Raw genomic sequence first — 23,031 nt, 5'->3', positions numbered from 1 at the left:
ACCTGTGGTGTGCGGGCTCCATCCAATACCTACACCAGTTGTGATGCAACAGAGTTTGCTGTGACCGTTGTGAATTATGGGTGGTGTGGTCTTTGCCAAGACGGTGGATTGTGGCCCATGCCTTCCTGCTGTTATTTGTCATTATGGTGTTCTCTATATCTTTTCGTCCTGGGCATGACGTTAAACTGTTCCGTTCGAGAGGACCGGCGACCCTCGAATGTAAACGGCCACGAAAGGAAACTGTGTGTGTGAGGTGTTCTCTATCATTTCATTCCAGACTTCACTGTCTATCTCCTGTGTTTTCCATTCATCTTGAGCGTTACACAGTCGTCTGATGTGCGGGGGGAGGTGCCGGCTAGCGCATAAAGGCACGGACGGGACAGGTGTTGTCTTGACCCATCCCGTGATGATGCGACAGGTGTCATTTAGGGCTGTGTCGACCAATTTGGTGTGACGTGATCGGCTCCAGCTTGAGCAGGCATACTCTGGTGTAGAGAAAGACAGGGCCATGGCAGTTGCACGGATTGTTTGTGGGTCTGCGCCCCACTTGGGAGTTCACTAGTTTTCACAGGATGTTATTGTGGGTGTTGACCGTGGCTTTTGTGTTCTCCAGGTGTTTTTTTGAAGAAGAGTGTCCTGTCCAGTGTAACTCCAAGATACATGGGGTGGGTATGGTTGGAGAGTTTGTGACCATCCCAAGTGACGCTCAGTTATTTTCTCGCGTCTCGGTTCCTCAGGTGGAAGCTGCATAGTTGGGTTTGTGTGTCTTTCTTTTTCTGTCTTTCTTTCTTAGGACGGAGATCAAGGTAGACGCCATAGGAAGGCTCAACACTAGCCGATGCCCCTAGAGATCCATCCCAAAGCTTCCCTCAGGGAGCACAGCAAGCCAGCTAGCCAGCAAGCCTGCCCAGTCAGCCAACGCAGCCAGTCAGCTCCGCCAGTCAGCCAGTGTAGAAAGTCAGGCTGCCAAGCCAGAGCATATCAGCCCTTGCAGTCAGCCATTGCAGCCATACCAGCCTTGCTCAGTCAGCTCAGCCAGGCCTCTCTTGAGGCCTGGCTCTCTGTCTGCCTGGCCCGGTCTGCCCTGCCCTGCCTTGCAGCAACAGAACCAGCCTTTCTGGAAAGCCACCCAGCTCAGAATGCGAGCTGAGCAAGCCAGTGCAGCAGCAAGCCCAGACTAGGTTACCGCAGCCTTACTGTGCAGCCACAGCCACTCAGTCTAGACCAGCAGGAGCTGGCCAGGCTCCAACCCTTGCAGCGCAGCCTTAGGCCGGACAGTCCCCCTGCCTGCACTTTGTTGCCTTCCTGGCCTGTCTGCCTGCCTAGGCGCCTCGGTCTTCCTGTCTGTCTGCCTTGGCCTGCCAGTCTGAAACTGGTTTAGACTAACTGCGTGCTTGCCAGCTGCGCTGGCTTGCTGAGCTCGTATTCTGAGCTGGCTGGCTTGCCAGCAAGGCTGGTTCTGTTGCTGCAAGGCAGGGCGGGGCAGACCGGGCCAGGCAGACAGAGAGCCAGGCCTCGAGAGAGGCCTGGCTGAGCTGACTGAGCAAGGCTGGTATGGCTACAATGGTTGACTGCAAGGGCTGATGTGCGCTGGCTTGGCAGCCTGACTTTCTACACTGGCTGACTGGCGGAGCTGGCTGGCTGCGTTGGCTGACTGGGCGGGCTTGCTGGCTAGCTGGCTTGCTGGACTCCCTGAGGGAAGCTTTGGGATGGATCTCTAGGGGCATCGGCTTGTGTTGAGCCTTCCAACGGCGTCTACCTTGATCTTCGTCCTAAGAAAGAAAGACAGAAAAATAAACACAAACTCAACTATGCAGCTTCCACATGAGGAAGGCAGGCAGGCACGCAGGCAGGCACAAGCTGCCTGCGTGCTTGCTTCGCCCTCCAGTTGCTGCTCCAGTTATTTGTTTTCCCTCAAACCCATCCTCAATGTGTTGGGTGAGGTTGAGCTCTGTCCAGCACAGGACGGGACGGAAACCAGCTTGGTCTTTAGTCAGCTTGGTGTCTATGAGTGGTATGAGGCGTTGGAGTAGCAGCCTCTCTTGTAGGTGATGCAGAGGAGGGAAATGGGTCGGTAGCTCTTTGAGGATGATGGGTCTTTGCCAGGTTTGGGGATTGCAACCACTTTGGCTTTTCTCCAGACAGAAGGGATGGTTTTCTGTGCCATGCATGTGTTCAGCATCCCCACGAGCCAGGTCTTTGCGTTAGGTTCCAGGTGCTGTATAATTTCTGCCAGTATGTCATCAATCCCTGCTGCTTTTCCGGGTTTCAACTTTCCCATTGCAGTTTCGAGTTCTTCTAGGTCGAAGGGTTTGGTCTGAGGGCTGGCTGATTGTGGTTGGTCTGATACCACTGTGCGATGGTATTCTCCTGTGGGTCGGCGGCGTTGTTGGTTATGACTGTTGGCCACCAGTTGTGATGCAACAGAGTTCGCTGTGACCGTTGTGAATTTTGGGTGGCTCCCTGAGGTCCTTGATCGCCATTGGGTCCAACAGTGGTCATCGAAGCGTGCACACACATGCACACATGCACCTACACACACAGGGGCACATGCGTATGCACACCTGGACCTTTAAATGAACAACAACACAAAAACTAAGGCACTGGTGTCGGACTTCTGGTTTACCGGAACGGGGTTCAACTCCCTGCAGTGCCCTGCTCAATGTGTTGTATTTCATTCATTGGTCCATGGTCTCAGAGGTCATTGAGCGGCGCGCTATAGTGCGCGATTCTTCATCATTGTTGAGGATTTAAAAAAAGGCGAAAATCAAGGAAAAGCAAAAGGCTATAGTCCATGGTCACGGACTGCATACTGGTCAAGGTCATTTATACTGGTGAAGATCATTTACTAGTCTTATGAAGGTCATTTATACTGGTCAAGGTCATTTACTAGTCTCATGAAGGTAATTTATACTGGTCAAGGTCATTTACTAGTCTCATGAAGGTAATTTATAATGCCTTCCTGCTGTTATTTGTCATGTTGGTGTTCTCTATATCTTTTCGTCCTGGGCATGACGTTAAACTGTTCCGTTCGAGAGGACCGGCGACCCTCGAATGTAAACAGCCACGAAAGGAAACTGTGTGTGTGTGAGGTGTTCTCTATCATTTCATTCCAGTACTACTACTTTGGGTAGTGTCTGGACGTTTGTGTAGATATTGAAAAGGAGGGGGGCGAGCACGCTACCTTGTGGGAGGCCGTTCTTTTTGGGCTTTCTATTTACTCCTCTGGTCATTTAACTGGACATAGAAGCGCCTGTTGTTGAGGAGGCTTGTGCTGACCATTGTGCGGTGTTGGACAGTGTCGTAGGCACCAGAGAGATCTCTGAATGCTGCTTCAGTTATTTGTTTTCCCTCAAACCTGCATAGTTGGGTTTTTGTGTGTCTTTCTTTTTCTGTCTTTCTTTCTTAGGACGGAGATCAAGGTAGACGCCGTTGGAAGGCTCAACACAAGCCGATGCCCCTAGAGATCCATCCCAAAGCTTCCCTCAGGGAGCCCAGCAAGCCAGCTAGCCAGCAAGCCTGCCCAGTCAGCCAACGTAGCCAGTCAGCTCCGCCAGTCAGCCAGTGTAGAAAGTCAGGCTGCCAAGCCAGAGCATATCAGCCCTTGCAGTCAGCCATTGCAGCCATACCAGCCTTGCTCAGTCAGCTCAGCCAGGCCTCTCTCGAGGCCTGGCTCTCTGTCTGCCTAGCCCGGTCTGCCCCGCCCTGCCTTGCAGCAACAGAACCAGCCTTTCTGGCAAGCCAGCCAGCTCAGAATGCGAGCTGAGCAAGCCAGTGCAGCAGCAAGCCCAGACTAGGTTACCGCAGCCTTACTGTGCAGCCACAGCCACTCAGCCCAGACCAGCAGGAGCTGGCCAGGCTCCAACCCTTGCAGCGCAGCCTTAGGCCGGATAGTCCCCCTGCCTGCACTTTGTTGCCTTCCTGGCCTGTCTGCCTGCCTAGGCGCCTCGGTCTTCCTGTCTGTCTGCCTTGGCCTGCCGGTCTGAAACTGGTTTAGACTAACTGCGTGCTTGCCAGCTGCGCTGGCTTGCTGAGCTCGTATTCTGAGCTGGCTGGCTTGCTAGCAAGGCTGGTTCTGTTGCTGCAAGGCAGGGCAGGGCAGACCGGGCCAGGCAGACAGAGAGCCAGGCCTCGAGAGAGGCCTGGCTGAGCTGACTGAGCAAGGCTGGTATGGCTGCAATGGCGGACTGCAAGAGCTGATATGCTCTGGCTTGTCAGCCTGACTTTCTACACTGGCTGACTGGCGGAGCTGGCTGGCTGCGTTGGCTGACTGGGCGGGCTTGCTGGCTAGCTGGCTTGCTGGGCTCCCTGAGGGAAGCTTTGGGATGGATCTCTAGGGGCATCGGCTTGTGTTGAGCCTTCCAACGGCGTCTACCTTGATCTTCATCCTAAGAAAGACAGACAGAAAAAGAAAGACACACACAAAGTCAACTATGCAGCTTCCACATGAGGAAGGCAGGCAGGAAGGCAGGCAGGCACTAGCTGCCTGCGTGCTTGCTTCGCCCTCCAGTTTCTGCTCCAGTTATTTGTTTTCCCTCAAACCCATCCTCAATGTCTTGGGTGAGGTTGAGCTCTGTCCAGCACAGGCCGGGACGGAAACCAGCTTGGTCTTTAGTCAGCTTGGTGTCTATGAGTGGCATGAGGCGTTGGAGTAGCAGCCTCTCTTGTAGGTGATGCAGAGAAGGGAAATGGGTAGGTAGCTCTTTGAGGATGATGGGTCTTTGCCAGGTTTGGGGATTGCAACCACTTTGGCCTTTCTCCAGACAGAAGGGATGGTTTTCTGTGCCATGCATGTGTTCAGCATCCCCACGAGCCAGGTCTTTGCGTTAGGTTCCAGGTGCTGTATAATTTCTGCCAGTATGTCATCAATCCCTGCTGCTTTTCCGGGTTTCAACTTTCCCATTGCAGTTTCGAGTTCTTCTAGGTCGAAGGGTTTGGTCTGAGGGCTGGCTGATTGTGGTTGGTCTGATACCACTGTGCGATGGTATTCTCCTGTGGGTCGGCGGCGTTGTTGGTTATGACTGTTGGCCACCAGTTGTGATGCAACAGAGTTCGCTGTGACCGTTGTGAATTTTGGGTGGCTCCCTGAGGTCCTTGATCGCCATTGGGTCCAACAGTGGTCATTGAAGCGTGCACACACACATGCACACATGCACCTACACACGCACAGGCGCACATGCGTATGCACACCTGGACCTTTAAATGAACAACAACACAAAAACTAAGGCACTGGTGTCGGACTTCTGGTTTACCGGAACGGGGTTCAACTCCCTGCAGTGCCCTGCTCAATGTGTTGTATTTCATTCATTGGTCCATGGTCTCAGAGGTCATTGAGCGGCGCGCTATAGTGTACGATTCTTCATCATTGTTGAGGATTTAAAAAAAGGCGAAAATCAAGGAAAAGCAAAAGGCTATAGTCCATGGTCACGGACTGCATACTGGTCAAGGTCATTTATACTGGTGAAGATCATTTACTAGTCTTATGAAGGTCATTTATACTGGTCAAGGTCATTTACTAGTCTCATGAAGGTAATTTATACTGGTCAAGGTCATTTACTAGTCTCATGAAGGTAATTTATAATGCCTTCCTGCTGTTATTTGTCATGTTGGTGTTCTCTATATCTTTTCGTCCTGGGCATGACGTTAAACTGTTCCGTTCGAGAGGACCGGCGACCCTCGAATGTAAACAGCCACGAAAGGAAACTGTGTGTGTGTGAGGTGTTCTCTATCATTTCATTCCAGTACTACTACTTTGGGTAGTGTCTGGACGTTTGTGTAGATATTGAAAAGGAGGGGGGCGAGCACGCTACCTTGTGGGAGGCCGTTCTTTTTGGGCTTTCTATTTACTCCTCTGGTCATTGCGAACGCAGTGATTGCGAACGCAGTGAGCCACTTACTATGACAGCAAGGGCTGAATGTCTGTGTGTCTGTCCCACTGTTACACCACCCGCCCGCCACCAGAGGGCGCAGCTGTAGCACACACACACACACAGGGCGCAGCTGTAGCACACACACACACACACACACACGCACACGCACACGCACGCGCACACACACACACACACACACACACACACACACACACACACACACACGCACACACAACCACACACACACAAGCTGCGTTCGCTTCACGCGTTTGCGCGTCTTACTTGTTTAACTGGACATAGAAGCGCCTGTTGTTGAGGAGGCTTGTGCTGACCATTGTGCGGTGTTGGACAGTGTCGTAGGCACCAGAGAGATCTCTGAATGCTGCTTCAGTTATTTGTTTTCCCTCAAACCTGCATAGTTGGGTTTTTGTGTGTCTTTCTTTTTCTGTCTTTCTTTCTTAGGACGGAGATCAAGGTAGACGCCGTTGGAAGGCTCAACACAAGCCGATGCCCCTAGAGATCCATCCCAAAGCTTCCCTCAGGGAGCCCAGCAAGCCAGCTAGCCAGCAAGCCTGCCCAGTCAGCCAACGTAGCCAGTCAGCTCCGCCAGTCAGCCAGTGTAGAAAGTCAGGCTGCCAAGCCAGAGCATATCAGCCCTTGCAGTCAGCCATTGCAGCCATACCAGCCTTGCTCAGTCAGCTCAGCCAGGCCTCTCTCGAGGCCTGGCTCTCTGTCTGCCTAGCCCGGTCTGCCCCGCCCTGCCTTGCAGCAACAGAACCAGCCTTTCTGGCAAGCCAGCCAGCTCAGAATGCGAGCTGAGCAAGCCAGTGCAGCAGCAAGCCCAGACTAGGTTACCGCAGCCTTACTGTGCAGCCACAGCCACTCAGCCCAGACCAGCAGGAGCTGGCCAGGCTCCAACCCTTGCAGCGCAGCCTTAGGCCGGATAGTCCCCCTGCCTGCACTTTGTTGCCTTCCTGGCCTGTCTGCCTGCCTAGGCGCCTCGGTCTTCCTGTCTGTCTGCCTTGGCCTGCCGGTCTGAAACTGGTTTAGACTAACTGCGTGCTTGCCAGCTGCGCTGGCTTGCTGAGCTCGTATTCTGAGCTGGCTGGCTTGCTAGCAAGGCTGGTTCTGTTGCTGCAAGGCAGGGCAGGGCAGACCGGGCCAGGCAGACAGAGAGCCAGGCCTCGAGAGAGGCCTGGCTGAGCTGACTGAGCAAGGCTGGTATGGCTGCAATGGCGGACTGCAAGAGCTGATATGCTCTGGCTTGTCAGCCTGACTTTCTACACTGGCTGACTGGCGGAGCTGGCTGGCTGCGTTGGCTGACTGGGCGGGCTTGCTGGCTAGCTGGCTTGCTGGGCTCCCTGAGGGAAGCTTTGGGATGGATCTCTAGGGGCATCGGCTTGTGTTGAGCCTTCCAACGGCGTCTACCTTGATCTTCATCCTAAGAAAGACAGACAGAAAAAGAAAGACACACACAAAGTCAACTATGCAGCTTCCACATGAGGAAGGCAGGCAGGAAGGCAGGCAGGCACTAGCTGCCTGCGTGCTTGCTTCGCCCTCCAGTTTCTGCTCCAGTTATTTGTTTTCCCTCAAACCCATCCTCAATGTCTTGGGTGAGGTTGAGCTCTGTCCAGCACAGGCCGGGACGGAAACCAGCTTGGTCTTTAGTCAGCTTGGTGTCTATGAGTGGCATGAGGCGTTGGAGTAGCAGCCTCTCTTGTAGGTGATGCAGAGAAGGGAAATGGGTAGGTAGCTCTTTGAGGATGATGGGTCTTTGCCAGGTTTGGGGATTGCAACCACTTTGGCCTTTCTCCAGACAGAAGGGATGGTTTTCTGTGCCATGCATGTGTTCAGCATCCCCACGAGCCAGGTCTTTGCGTTAGGTTCCAGGTGCTGTATAATTTCTGCCAGTATGTCATCAATCCCTGCTGCTTTTCCGGGTTTCAACTTTCCCATTGCAGTTTCGAGTTCTTCTAGGTCGAAGGGTTTGGTCTGAGGGCTGGCTGATTGTGGTTGGTCTGATACCACTGTGCGATGGTATTCTCCTGTGGGTCGGCGGCGTTGTTGGTTATGACTGTTGGCCACCAGTTGTGATGCAACAGAGTTCGCTGTGACCGTTGTGAATTTTGGGTGGCTCCCTGAGGTCCTTGATCGCCATTGGGTCCAACAGTGGTCATTGAAGCGTGCACACACACATGCACACATGCACCTACACACGCACAGGCGCACATGCGTATGCACACCTGGACCTTTAAATGAACAACAACACAAAAACTAAGGCACTGGTGTCGGACTTCTGGTTTACCGGAACGGGGTTCAACTCCCTGCAGTGCCCTGCTCAATGTGTTGTATTTCATTCATTGGTCCATGGTCTCAGAGGTCATTGAGCGGCGCGCTATAGTGTACGATTCTTCATCATTGTTGAGGATTTAAAAAAAGGCGAAAATCAAGGAAAAGCAAAAGGCTATAGTCCATGGTCACGGACTGCATACTGGTCAAGGTCATTTATACTGGTGAAGATCATTTACTAGTCTTATGAAGGTCATTTATACTGGTCAAGGTCATTTACTAGTCTCATGAAGGTAATTTATACTGGTCAAGGTCATTTACTAGTCTCATGAAGGTAATTTATAATGCCTTCCTGCTGTTATTTGTCATGTTGGTGTTCTCTATATCTTTTCGTCCTGGGCATGACGTTAAACTGTTCCGTTCGAGAGGACCGGCGACCCTCGAATGTAAACAGCCACGAAAGGAAACTGTGTGTGTGTGAGGTGTTCTCTATCATTTCATTCCAGTACTACTACTTTGGGTATAGTGTCTGGACGTTTGTGTAGATATTGAAAAGGAGGGGGGCGAGCACGCTACCTTGTGGGAGGCCGTTCTTTTTGGGCTTTCTATTTACTCCTCTGGTCATTTAACTGGACATAGAAGCGCCTGTTGTTGAGGAGGCTTGTGCTGACCATTGTGCGGTGTTGGACAGTGTCGTAGGCACCAGAGAGATCTCTGAATGCTGCTTCAGTTATTTGTTTTCCCTCAAACCTGCATAGTTGGGTTTTTGTGTGTCTTTCTTTTTCTGTCTTTCTTTCTTAGGACGGAGATCAAGGTAGACGCCGTTGGAAGGCTCAACACAAGCCGATGCCCCTAGAGATCCATCCCAAAGCTTCCCTCAGGGAGCCCAGCAAGCCAGCTAGCCAGCAAGCCTGCCCAGTCAGCCAACGTAGCCAGTCAGCTCCGCCAGTCAGCCAGTGTAGAAAGTCAGGCTGCCAAGCCAGAGCATATCAGCCCTTGCAGTCAGCCATTGCAGCCATACCAGCCTTGCTCAGTCAGCTCAGCCAGGCCTCTCTCGAGGCCTGGCTCTCTGTCTGCCTGGCCCGGTCTGCCCCGCCCTGCCTTGCAGCAACAGAACCAGCCTTTCTGGCAAGCCAGCCAGCTCAGAATGCGAGCTGAGCAAGCCAGTGCAGCAGCAAGCCCAGACTAGGTTACCGCAGCCTTACTGTGCAGCCACAGCCACTCAGCCCAGACCAGCAGGAGCTGGCCAGGCTCCAACCCTTGCAGCGCAGCCTTAGGCCGGATAGTCCCCCTGCCTGCACTTTGTTGCCTTCCTGGCCTGTCTGCCTGCCTAGGCGCCTCGGTCTTCCTGTCTGTCTGCCTTGGCCTGCCGGTCTGAAACTGGTTTAGACTAACTGCGTGCTTGCCAGCTGCGCTGGCTTGCTGAGCTCGTATTCTGAGCTGGCTGGCTTGCTAGCAAGGCTGGTTCTGTTGCTGCAAGGCAGGGCAGGGCAGACCGGGCCAGGCAGACAGAGAGCCAGGCCTCGAGAGAGGCCTGGCTGAGCTGACTGAGCAAGGCTGGTATGGCTGCAATGGCAGACTGCAAGAGCTGATATGCTCTGGCTTGTCAGCCTGACTTTCTACACTGGCTGACTGGCGGAGCTGGCTGGCTGCGTTGGCTGACTGGGCGGGCTTGCTGGCTAGCTGGCTTGCTGGGCTCCCTGAGGGAAGCTTTGGGATGGATCTCTAGGGGCATCGGCTTGTGTTGAGCCTTCCAACGGCGTCTACCTTGATCTTCATCCTAAGAAAGACAGACAGAAAAAGAAAGACACACACAAAGTCAACTATGCAGCTTCCACATGAGGAAGGCAGGCAGGAAGGCAGGCAGGCACTAGCTGCCTGCGTGCTTGCTTCGCCCTCCATTTTCTGCTCCAGTTATTTGTTTTCCCTCAAACCCATCCTCAATGTGTTGGGTGAGGTTGAGCTCTGTCCAGCACAGGCCGGGACGGAAACCAGCTTGGTCTTTAGTCAGCTTGGTGTCTATGAGTGGCATGAGGCGTTGGAGTAGCAGCCTCTCTTGTAGGTGATGCAGAGAAGGGAAATGGGTAGGTAGCTCTTTGAGGATGATGGGTCTTTGCCAGGTTTGGGGATTGCAACCACTTTGGCCTTTCTCCAGACAGAAGGGATGGTTTTCTGTGCCATGCATGTGTTCAGCATCCCCACGAGCCAGGTCTTTGCGTTAGGTTCCAGGTGCTGTATAATTTCTGCCAGTATGTCATCAATCCCTGCTGCTTTTCCGGGTTTCAACTTTCCCATTGCAGTTTCGAGTTCTTCTAGGTCGAAGGGTTTGGTCTGAGGGCTGGCTGATTGTGGTTGGTCTGATACCACTGTGCGATGGTATTCTCCTGTGGGTCGGCGGCGTTGTTGGTTATGACTGTTGGCCACCAGTTGTGATGCAACAGAGTTCGCTGTGACCGTTGTGAATTTTGGGTGGCTCCCTGAGGTCCTTGATCGCCATTGGGTCCAACAGTGGTCATTGAAGCGTGCACACACACATGCACACATGCACCTACACACGCACAGGCGCACATGCGTATGCACACCTGGACCTTTAAATGAACAACAACACAAAAACTAAGGCACTGGTGTCGGACTTCTGGTTTACCGGAACGGGGTTCAACTCCCTGCAGTGCCCTGCTCAATGTGTTGTATTTCATTCATTGGTCCATGGTCTCAGAGGTCATTGAGCGGCGCGCTATAGTGCGCGATTCTTCATCATTGTTGAGGATTTAAAAAAAGGCGAAAATCAAGGAAAAGCAAAAGGCTATAGTCCATGGTCACGGACTGCATACTGGTGAAGATCATTTACTAGTCTTATGAAGGTCATTTATACTGGTCAAGGTCATTTACTAGTCTCATGAAGGTAATTTATACTGGTCAAGGTCATTTACTAGTCTCATGAAGGTAATTTATAATGCCTTCCTGCTGTTATATGTCATGTTGGTGTTCTCTATATCTTTTCGTCCTGGGCATGACGTTAAACTGTTCCGTTCGAGAGGACCGGCGACCCTCGAATGTAAACAGCCACGAAAGGAAACTGTGTGTGTGTGAGGTGTTCTATCATTTCATTCCAGTACTACTACTTTGGGTAGTGTCTGGACGTTTGTATAGATATTGAAAAGGAGGGGGGCGAGCACACTACCTTGTGGGAGGCCGTTCTTTTTGGGCTTTCTATTTACTCCTCTGGTCATTTAACTGGACATAGAAGCGCCTGTTGTTGAGGAGGCTTGTGCTGACCATTGTGCGGTGTTGGACAGTGTCGTAGGCACCAGAGAGATCTCTGAATGCTGCTTCAGTTATTTGTTTTCCCTCAAACCTGCATAGTTGGGTTTTTGTGTGTCTTTCTTTTTCTGTCTTTCTTTCTTAGGACGGAGATCAAGGTAGACGCCGTTGGAAGGCTCAACACAAGCCGATGCCCCTATAGAGATCCATCCCAAAGCTTCCCTCAGGGAGCCCAGCAAGCCAGCTAGCCAGCAAGCCTGCCCAGTCAGCCAACGTAGCCAGTCAGCTCCGCCAGTCAGCCAGTGTAGAAAGTCAGGCTGCCAAGCCAGAGCATATCAGCCCTTGCAGTCAGCCATTGCAGCCATACCAGCCTTGCTCAGTCAGCTCAGCCAGGCCTCTCTCGAGGCCTGGCTCTCTGTCTGCCTGGCCCGGTCTGCCCCGCCCTGCCTTGCAGCAACAGAACCAGCCTTTCTGGCAAGCCAGCCAGCTCAGAATGCGAGCTGAGCAAGCCAGTGCAGCAGCAAGCCCAGACTAGGTTACCGCAGCCTTACTGTGCAGCCACAGCCACTCAGCCCAGACCAGCAGGAGCTAGCCAGGCTCCAACCCTTGCAGCGCAGCCTTAGGCCGGATAGTCCCCCTGCCTGCACTTTGTTGCCTTCCTGGCCTGTCTGCCTGCCTAGGCGCCTCGGTCTTCCTGTCTGTCTGCCTTGGCCTGCCGGTCTGAAACTGGTTTAGACTAACTGCGTGCTTGCCAGCTGCGCTGGCTTGCTGAGCTCGTATTCTGAGCTGGCTGGCTTGCTAGCAAGGCTGGTTCTGTTGCTGCAAGGCAGGGCAGACCGGGCCAGGCAGACAGAGAGCCAGGCCTCGAGAGAGGCCTGGCTGAGCTGACTGAGCAAGGCTGGTATGGCTGCAATGGCGGACTGCAAGAGCTGATATGCTCTGGCTTGTCAGCCTGACTTTCTACACTGGCTGACTGGCGGAGCTGGCTGGCTGCGTTGGCTGACTGGGCGGGCTTGCTGGCTAGCTGGCTTGCTGGGCTCCCTGAGGGAAGCTTTGGGATGGATCTCTAGGGGCATCGGCTTGTGTTGAGCCTTCCAACGGCGTCTACCTTGATCTTCATCCTAAGAAAGACAGACAGAAAAAGAAAGACACACACAAAGTCAACTATGCAGCTTCCACATGAGGAAGGCAGGCAGGAAGGCAGGCAGGCACTAGCTGCCTGCGTGCTTGCTTCGCCCTCCAGTTTCTGCTCCAGTTATTTGTTTTCCCTCAAACCCATCCTCAATGTGTTGGGTGAGGTTGAGCTCTGTCCAGCACAGGCCGGGACGGAAACCAGCTTGGTCTTTAGTCAGCTTGGTGTCTATGAGTGGCATGAGGCGTTGGAGTAGCAGCCTCTCTTGTAGGTGATGCAGAGAAGGGAAATGGGTTGGTAGCTCTTTGAGGATGATGGGTCTTTGCCAGGTTTGGGGATTGCAACCACTTTGGCCTTTCTCCAGACAGAAGGGATGGTTTTCTGTGCCATGCATGTGTTCAGCATCCCCACGAGCCAGGTCTTTGCGTTAGGTTCCAGGTGCTGTATAATTTCTGCCAGTATGTCATCAATCCCTGCTGCTTTTCCGGGTTTCAACTTTCCCATTGCAGTTTCGAGTTCTTCTAGGTCGAAGGGTTTGGTCTGAGGGCTGGCTGATTGTGGTTGGTCTGATACCACTGTGCGATGGTATTCTCCTGTGGGTCGGCGGCGGTGTTGGTTACGACTGTTGGCCACCAGTTGTGATGCAACAGAGTTCGCTGTGACCGTTGTGAATTTTGGGTGGCTCCCTGAGGTCCTTGATCGCCATTGGGTCCAACAGTGGTCATTGAAGCGTGCACACACACATGCACCTACACACGCACAGGCGCACATGCGTATGCACACCTGGACCTTTAAATGAACAACAACACAAAAACGAAGGCACTGGTGTCAGACTTCTGGTTTACCGGAACGGGGTTCAACTCCCTGCAGTGCCCTGCTCAATGTGTTGTATTTCATTCATTGGTCCATGGTCTCAGAGGTCATTGAGCGGCGCGCTATAGTGTGCGATTCTTCATCATTGTTGAGGATTTAAAAAAAAGGCGAAAATCAAGGAAAAGCAAAAGGCTATAGTCCATGGTCACGGACTGCATACTGGTCAAGGTCATTTATACTGGTGAAGATCATTTACTAGTCTTATGAAGGTCATTTATACTGGTCAAGGTCATTTACTAGTCTCATGAAGGTAATTTATACTGGTCAAGGTCATTTACTAGTCTCATGAAGGTAATTTATAATGCCTTCCTGCTGTTATTTGTCATGTTGGTGTTCTCTATATCTTTTCGTCCTGGGCATGACGTTAAACTGTTCCGTTCGAGAGGACCGGCGACCCTCGAATGTAAACAGCCACGAAAGGAAACTATGTGTGTGTGAGGTGTTCTCTATCATTTCATTCCAGTACTACTACTTTGGGTAGTGTCTGGACGTTTGTGTAGATATTGAAAAGGAGGGGGGCGAGCACGCTACCTTGTGGGAGGCCGTTCTTTTTGGGCTTTCTATTTACTCCTCTGGTCATTTAACTGGACATAGAAGCGCCTGTTGTTGAGGAGGCTTGTGCTGACCATTGTGCGGTGTTGGACAGTGTCGTAGGCAGCAGAGAGATCTCTGAATGCTGCTCCAGTTATTTGTTTTCCCTCAAACCTGCATAGTTGGGTTTGTGTGTGTCTTTCTTTTTCTGTCTTTCTTTCTTAGGACGGAGATCAAGGTAGACGCCGTTGGAAGGCTCAACACAAGCCGATGCCCCTAGAGATCCATCCCAAAGCTTCCCTCAGGGAGCCCAGCAAGCCAGCTAGCCAGCAAGCCTGCCCAGTCAGCCAACGTAGCCAGTCAGCTCCGCCAGTCAGCCAGTGTAGAAAGTCAGGCTGCCAAGCCAGAGCATATAATAATAATAATAATCCCTGAGGTCCTTGATCGCCATTGGGTCCAACAGTGGTCATTGAAGCGTGCACACACACATGCACACATGCACCTACACACGCACAGGCGCACATGCGTATGCACACCTGGACCTTTAAATGAACAACAACACAAAAACTAAGGCACTGGTGTCGGACTTCCTGTTTACCGGAACGGGGTTCAACTCCCTGCAGTGCCCTGCTCAATGTGTTGTATTTCATTCATTGGTCCATGGTCTCAGGTCATTGAGCGGCGCGCTATAGTGCGCGATTCTTCATCATTGTTGAGGATTTTTTAAAGGTGAAAATCAAGGAAAAGCAAAAGGCTATAGTCCATGGTCACGGACCGCATACTGGTCAAGGTCATTTATACTGGTGAAGATCATTTACTATTCTTATGAAGGTCATTTATACTGGTCAAGGTCATTTACTAGTCTCATGAAGGTAATTTATACTGGTCACAGTCATATACTGGTCACGGTCATTTCTACTGGTGAAGGTCATTTACGTATGTATTATCTATATATAATATGCTCTATGCACTTTATAGCACTTTAGACCTCCTGGGAGCCGTTGTTTATTGTTGAACTGTCTGCTTGCTATATGAAATATCTAACTGCTTGACTTGTTTTTATAACTTATATACTGTTAAAACAATTCATTGAATAAAGACTTTTGTATATTTGTTACACACGTTTCTGCCTTGTCTATCTATTATACTGGATCTGTGTTGGGGAGTCAGTATGTGCTCCGGGTGTCCAGTGTTGTATTTAGTAAATATCTCCTGGGGCGTAATTCCCCAGGTGGCGTAGTAGGCTACTGTAAGCAATACCACCTTACCACATGTGCAACATGTATTTCTGATGATATTACTGTGATTTGGTAGGTAATGTATTTCTGGTGGTATTACTGTGATTTGGTAGGTAATTTAATGTATTTCTGATGTATTGCTGTGATTTGGTAGGTAATTTAATGTATTTCTGGTGATATTACTGTGATTTGGTAGGTGATTTAATGTATTTCTGATGATATTACTGTGATTTGGTAGGTGATTTAATGTATATCTGGTGATATTACTGTGATTTGTTAGGTGATTTAATGTATATCTGGTGATATTACTGTGATTTGGTAGGTGATTTAATGTATTTCTGGTGTATTACTGTGATTTGGTAGGTAATTTAATGTATTTCTGGTGTATTACTGTGATTTGGTAGGTAATTTAATGTATTTCTGGTGTATTACTGTGATTTAAAGGTGATTTGTTTTTAACTGCAGAGCTGAGATGCCAAGAAGACAGAGTCTGCCTCTGCAAAGTGAACTGTTCTCAAACTTGACACTAAAGTTTATAATAGTGACACTAAAGTATACAATAGTGACACTAACGTTTATATTAGACCCTAATGGTAATTGGTGTGTGGATGTGTCATTTATATATAGATGTGTCACTTATAGATAGATGTGTCATTTATAGATAGATGTGTCATTTATAGATAGATGTGTCATTTATATATAGATGTGTCACTTATAGATAGATGTGTCATTTATAGATAGATGTGTCACTTATAGATAGATGTGTCACTTATAGATAGATGTGTCATTTATATATAGATGTGTCATTTATAGATAGATGTGTCATTTATAGATAGATGTGTCACTTATAGATAGATGTGTCATTTATATATAGATGTGTCATTTATAGATAGATGTGTCATTTATATATAGATGTGTCATTTATAGATAGATGTGTCATTTATTGATAGATGTGTCATTTATAGATAGATGTGTCACTTATAGATAGATGTGTCATTTATATATAGATGTGTCACTTATAGATAGATGTGTCATTTATAGATAGATGTGTCATTTATAGATAGATGTGTTAGATGTGTCATTTATAGATAGATGTGTCATTTATAGATAGATGTGTCACTTATAGATAGATGTGTCACTTATAGATAGATGTGTCATTTATATATAGATGTGTCATTTATAGATAGATGTGTCATTTATAGATAGATGTGTCACTTATAGATAGATGTGTCATTTATATATAGATGTGTCATTTATAGATAGATGTGTCATTTATAGATAGATGTGTCATTTATAGATAGATGTGTCATTTTTAGATAGATGTGTCATTTATAGATAGATGTGTCACTTATAGATAGATGTGTCATTTATAGATAGATGTGTCATTTATAGATAGATGTGTCACTTATAGATAGATGTGTCATTTATAGATAGATGTGTCATTTATAGATAGATGTGTCACTTATAGATAGATGTGTCATTTATAGATAGATGTGTCACTTATAGATAGATGTGTCATTTATATATAGATGTGTCATTTATAGATAGATGTGTCATTTATAGATAGATGTGTCATTTATAGATAGATGTGTCATTTATAGATAGATGTGTCACTTATAGATAGATGTGTCACTTATAGATAGATGTGTCACTTATAGATAGATGTGTCACTTATAGATAGATGTGTCACTTATAGATAGATGTGTCATTTATAGATAGATGTGTCATTTATAGATAGATGTGTCACTTATAGATAGATGTGTCATTTATAGATAGATGTGTCAAGTGACATTATTTACAGTTTATTCAAGTCTATTAAAGGAGGATCACTATTGTTGAAATGAGCCAGTTAAGGATGCGTGGTTCAGGCATCTAGTTATATCTAACATGAATAGAGTCTGCACACTGTATAGTCTATCTATCTATATCTATCATCATGTTATATCTAACATGAATAGAGTCTGCACACTGGATAATGTGTCTGTCTGTCTATCTATCTATCTATCTATCTATCTATCTATCTATCTATCTATCTATCTATCTATCTATCTATCTATCTATCTATCTATCTATCTATCTATCATCTAGTTATATCTAACATGAATAGAGTCTGCACACTGGATAATGCTCCATGAATATTTATTGTAAAACCACCAGATAATAGTTATTGTTTCAAACACAGAACTCTTCTGTAGCAAATCAAAGACATGTAAAAACAATGTGGCACAATTCCTCGTTAGATGAACTCAATAATATACATTGATCAATGTGACATAACCCATTAAACCCTGTAATATACATTGGTCAATGTGACATAACCCATTAAACCCTGTAATATACATTGGTCAATGTGACATAACCCATTAAACCCTGTAATATACATTGATCTATGTGACATAACCCATTAAACCCTGTAATATACATTGATCTATGTGACATAACCCATTAAACCCTGTAATATACATTGATCTATGTGACATAACCCATTAAACCCTGTAATATACATTGGTCAATGTGACATAACCCATTAAACCCTGTAATATACATTGATCTATGTGACATAACCCATTAAAACCTGTAATATGCATTGATCAATGTGACATAACCCATATATAGTATTATAATAATATTACATCATATTTAATTAAATATTCTATAGTAATATTATTACATCCTATTTAATTAAATATTATAATTATTATTTCAACACTGACGATATTAATCCTGCACATTAATGAACAAAAATGTAAAGTTAAGCATTACGACAATAAACCTGTTAATGAACCCTTCTATATAAACACAATAAACCTGTTAATGAACCCTTCTATATAAACACAATAAACCTGTTAATGAACCCTTCTATATAAACACAATAAACCTGTTAATGAACCCTTCTATATAAACACAATAAACCTGTTAATGAACCCTTCTATATAAACACAATAAACCTGTTAATGAACCCTTCTATATAAACACAATAAACCTGTTAATGAACCCTTCTATATAAACACAATAAACCTGTTAATGAACCCTTCTATATAAACACAATAAACCTGTTAATTAACCCTTCTATATAAACACAATAAACCTGTTAATGAACCCTTCTATATAAACACAATAAACCTGTTAATTAACCCTTCTATATAAACACAATAAACCTGTTAATGAACCCTTCTATATAAACACAATAAACATGTTAATGAACCCTTCTATATAAACACAATAAACCTGTTAATGAACCCTTCTATATAAACACAATAAACCTGTTAATGAACCCTTCTATATAAACACAATAAACCTGTTAATTAACCCTTCTATATAAACACAATAAACCTGTTAATGAACCCTTCTATATAAACACAATAAACCTGTTAATGAACCCTTCTATATAAACACAATAAACCTGTTAATGAACCCTTCTATATAAACACAATAAACCTGTTAATGAACCCTTCTATATAAACACAATAAACCTGTTAATGAACCCTTCTATATAAACACAATAAACCTGTTAATGAACCCTTCTATATAAACACAATAAACCTGTTAATGAACCCTTCTATATAAACACAATAAACATGTTAATGAACCCTTCTATATAAACACAATAAACCTGTTAATGAACCCTTCTATATAAACACAATAAACCTGTTAATGAACCCTTCTATATAAACACAATAAACCTGTTAATGAACCCTTCTATATAAACACAATAAACCTGTTAATGAGCCCTTCTATATAAACACAATAAACCTGTTAATGAACCCTTCTATATAAACACAATAAACCTGTTAATGAACCCTTCTATATAAACACAATAAACCTGTTAATGAACCCTTCTATATAAACACAATAAACCTGTTAATGAACCCTTCTATATAAACACAATAAACCTGTTAATGAACCCTTCTATATAAACACAATAAACCTGTTAATGAACCCTTCTATATAAACACAATAAACCTGTTAATGAACCCTTCTATATAAACACAATAAACCTGTTAATGAACCCTTCTATATAAACACAATACACCTGTTAATTAACCCTTCTATATAAACACAATAAACCTGTTAATGAACCCTTCTATATAAACACAATAAACCTGTTAATGAACCCTTCTATATAAACACAATAAACCTGTTAATGAACCCTTCTATATAAACACAATAAACCTGTTAATGAACCCTTCTATATAAACACAATAAACCTGTTAATGAACCCTTCTATATAAACACAATAAACCTGTTAATGAACCCTTCTATATAAACACAATAAACCTGTTAATGAACCCTTCTATATAAACACAATAAACCTGTTAATGAACCCTTCTATATAAACACAATAAACCTGTTAACAGTTTCCGTGCCTTGAATGGATTACTCCAGGTTAATGTCGCTGCCGTATCGGACATACCCGCCTTTTGTTTTATGTGTTTAATCCGCCGTAATGTAATGAATCAAAAGAAAATCCGTCTTCGTCGCAGAGTATGAGACTGGATGGCTTCGCTGTGATGACGAAACCGGAAATCGTCACATGCTGTGGGCTGCTAGGGCTTCTGGGAAATTGAGGCCAATGGAAATGCATTGGGTGCAACGCCTCATTGAAACCAATCTTGTGTGCGTCTTCCGCGTGCACCAAGATGGTGGATGCTACACACAGATCATAACAAACCACGGGAGCTTTTTTTGATGGATTTTCGCGGATTAAAAGCCCAAATAATTCAGCGTATGCTCTAAAGGTAATACAACAATCTCGGCAGTGAAGGGGGGTTGATTAAAATGCGGGTTAATCGTAAAAAACAGTCAAACTGTTAATGAACCCTTCTATATAAACACAATAAACCTGTTAATGAACCCTTCTATATAAACACAATAAACCTGTTAATGAACCCTTCTATATAAACACAATAAACCTGTTAATGAACCCTTCTATATAAACACAATAAACCTGTTAATGAACCCTTCTATATAAACACAATAAACCTGTTAATGAACCCTTCTATATAAACACAATAAACCTGTTAATGAACCCTTCTATATAAACACAATAAACCTGTTAATGAACCCTTCTATATAAACACAATAAACCTGTTAATGAACCCTTCTATATAAACACAATAAACCTGTTAATGAACCCTTCTATATAAACACAATAAACCTGTTAATGAACCCTTCTATATAAACACAATAAACCTGTTAATGAACCCTTCTATATAAACACACATTTGTTTCTTAAATTAAATTGTTTTCATGTCAAACTGAGGATTGGTCTAATCTGTGCGATTGACAGGAGAGATGATCAGAGGAGCAGAGTTGAATGGATATGAGAATGTATATAAGAATGGATACAGTTTCTCAGTGAAGGAGCAGCCAGTGAAAGAGTAGAGGTGAACTCTGGTCTCCACATCATAAAAGGAGACCAGACCCTCCTCATAATGCATAAACACTCCCACTTTCTGGAGCTTCTTTCTTACAGGGAGGCGGACAGCAGGGTAAGCAGCAGCACAGTACATGTTTCCATTCCTCAACACTATAGTCCAGTAACCATTGTTGGGGCTCAGTGCCATCTCCCCCTTCCTGTCGATGGACTCTCTGGCCACTCCTACCTCCCAGTAAGTCTTCCCTCCAACCTGAACCTCATAGTAAAACCTTCCTGAGGAGAAGCTTTGTTTTCCTAAGACACCGGGACATAGAGAGAATCTCTCTTTGTTGTTTGGGACATTCTTCTTTACTTGTCCAAAACTCACTTGTTTTCCATCCTCCGACAGGATGAGTTTGCAGTGTGCTGTATCAGGGTCCAGAGTTACATCCACTGCATATGTCTGGATCCTCCTCAGCTCAGCATCACACAGCTTCGCCATCTCCTGACTGAGTGTCTTCTCCAGCTGAGCCACAGCTGTCCTCACAGTCCCCACATATGAAGACTGAGGGACATTGACCTTTGTCCAGTCCTTGGTGGGTGGAGGGGTGTTGATGGATGAGAGGTTCTGGAGGAGGTGGAGGTGGTCTTCAGAGTGTGAGAGCTGCTTCAGCTCAGAGCTTCTCTTCTCTAACTCAGTGATTTCCTGTTGCAGATCTTTGATGAAGCCTTCAGCCTGTTTCTCTGTTGTTTTATGCTTCTCTTCGATCCCATCAATGAGCTCAGCCTGGCTTCTCTCAATACAGCTGATCAGAGCAGTGAAGACCTGCACACCGCCTGCCATCACTCTGTCTGCATCTTTCTTACTGAGATCTACTGAGTGTTGGACCTCCTGGATCTTCACTCGTCTCTCCTGGATCATCTGCTGAACTCCAGCCTCTGTCTGTCCCAGCTCAGCCTTCTTTCCTTCATATGCCTCTTCCAGAGAGACAAACTGATGTGACTTGTGCTCTGACTCAGTGCAGAACTGACAAACACACATGAGGTCAGTCTTACAGAACAGCTCCAGAGGTCTGTCGTGTTTCTTACACAGAATGTCCTCCAGGTTCTTCACGGGGTCGATTAGTTTGTGTCGTTTTAACCCTAAGACTCTGTGATGAGGCTCCAGGTGAGCGTCACAGTAGGAGGTCAGACACACCAGGCAGGACTTCAGGGCTTTGACTTTGGTCTCGGTGCAGACGTCACAGGAGACTTCATCCGGTTCAGCGGGTTCCGGGTTTGTGCTGGAAGTTTGTCTCTGCTGCTTTGACTTCCTCAACCGATCGACCATCTCAGAGAAGACTTTGTTAACCCATTCTGACCGGGCACCCATTTTGGTGTCAGCATCATGTTATGCTTTAGCTATTGAAAAATAGCAGATCTACAAGCTCATATCGCGCCACCGAGTGGCGCGATACGAGCTTGTAGGTCTGCTATTTTTGAAAAATCGAAGAGCGACTGACATTTTTAGAATCTGATCTCAGGTCAGAATGGGTTCATCAGGACCAGTGTGTGTCCGGCGGAAACCTCATATGAATCTGATCTCAGGTCAGAATGGGTTAACGGAGAACTTTGGTCTCTTGTTGAAGGGTTCGTCGCACAGCGGGCACCGACACACATCCTTAATGTCCCAGTAACGTGTGATGCAGGCGTTGCAGTAGTCGTGTCCACATGGAGTGCTGATCGGATCAGTGAACACGTCCAGACAGATGGAACACAGGAACTGCTCTTCAGACAGGAGGCTGCTGGCAGACATTTCTTCACGCTGAGAATAAAGAATATTGATGTAATTATAATAATAATAATGTTTAGCTCTGTTCGTTTGTCTCTCTGTGTGTCTCTGAGAAGATAACCTCTCTGGGACCACTGGATCAATGAAACTGTGTATGCATAGTGGACATCTCTCTCTCTCTCTCTCTCTCTCTCTCTCTCACACACACACACACACACACACACACACACACACACACACACACACACACACACACACACACACACACACACACACACACACACACACACACACACACACACACACACACACACACACACACACACACACACACACACACACAGACTGGACTTTAATTCCCTGTTTAATGAATAACCACCAGGGCAGTCAAAGTATGTGCAGACTTTATGTGCCCAGTAGAAAACAATTTAACGTCATAAGATGATGAAAGTATAGCCTTAAAAACTAAAGCTAGGCCACGACTGGGCTTTATGGCTCAGGATATAAAATGTACTGTACTGACTGTCTGTCTCTCTCTACTGTACTGTACTGTACTGTACTGTACTGTACTGTACTGTACTGTACTGTACTGTACTGTACTGTACTGTACTGTACTGTACTGTACTGTACTGTACTGTACTGTACTGACTGTCTGTCTCTCTCTACTGTACTGTACTGTACTGTACTGTACTGTACTGTACTGTACT

At 46.5% G+C, this 23,031-nt stretch overlaps 1 protein-coding gene across 1 annotated transcript; it reads right to left on the bottom strand.

Moving 5' to 3' along the window:
- Positions 1-20,464: 20,464 nt before the first annotated feature.
- Positions 20,465-22,348, bottom strand: LOC310879661 (E3 ubiquitin-protein ligase TRIM39-like; the record flags this gene model as incomplete). Its single annotated transcript, XM_083794457.1, has 2 exons — positions 20,465-21,862; positions 22,157-22,348. 2 exons carry the CDS (start codon positions 22,346-22,348, stop codon positions 20,465-20,467), a joined length of 1,590 nt encoding a protein of 529 aa, XP_083650583.1.
- Between the last annotated feature and the right edge of the window lie 683 nt (positions 22,349-23,031).

This window comes from Protomyctophum parallelum, assembly GCF_964188405.1.
Source record: "Protomyctophum parallelum genome assembly, chromosome: 21".
Taxonomy (NCBI): Eukaryota; Metazoa; Chordata; class Actinopteri; order Myctophiformes; family Myctophidae; genus Protomyctophum; species Protomyctophum parallelum.
Note: the sequence above shows the minus strand (reverse complement) of the source record. Positions and strands in the feature narration are given on the sequence as shown.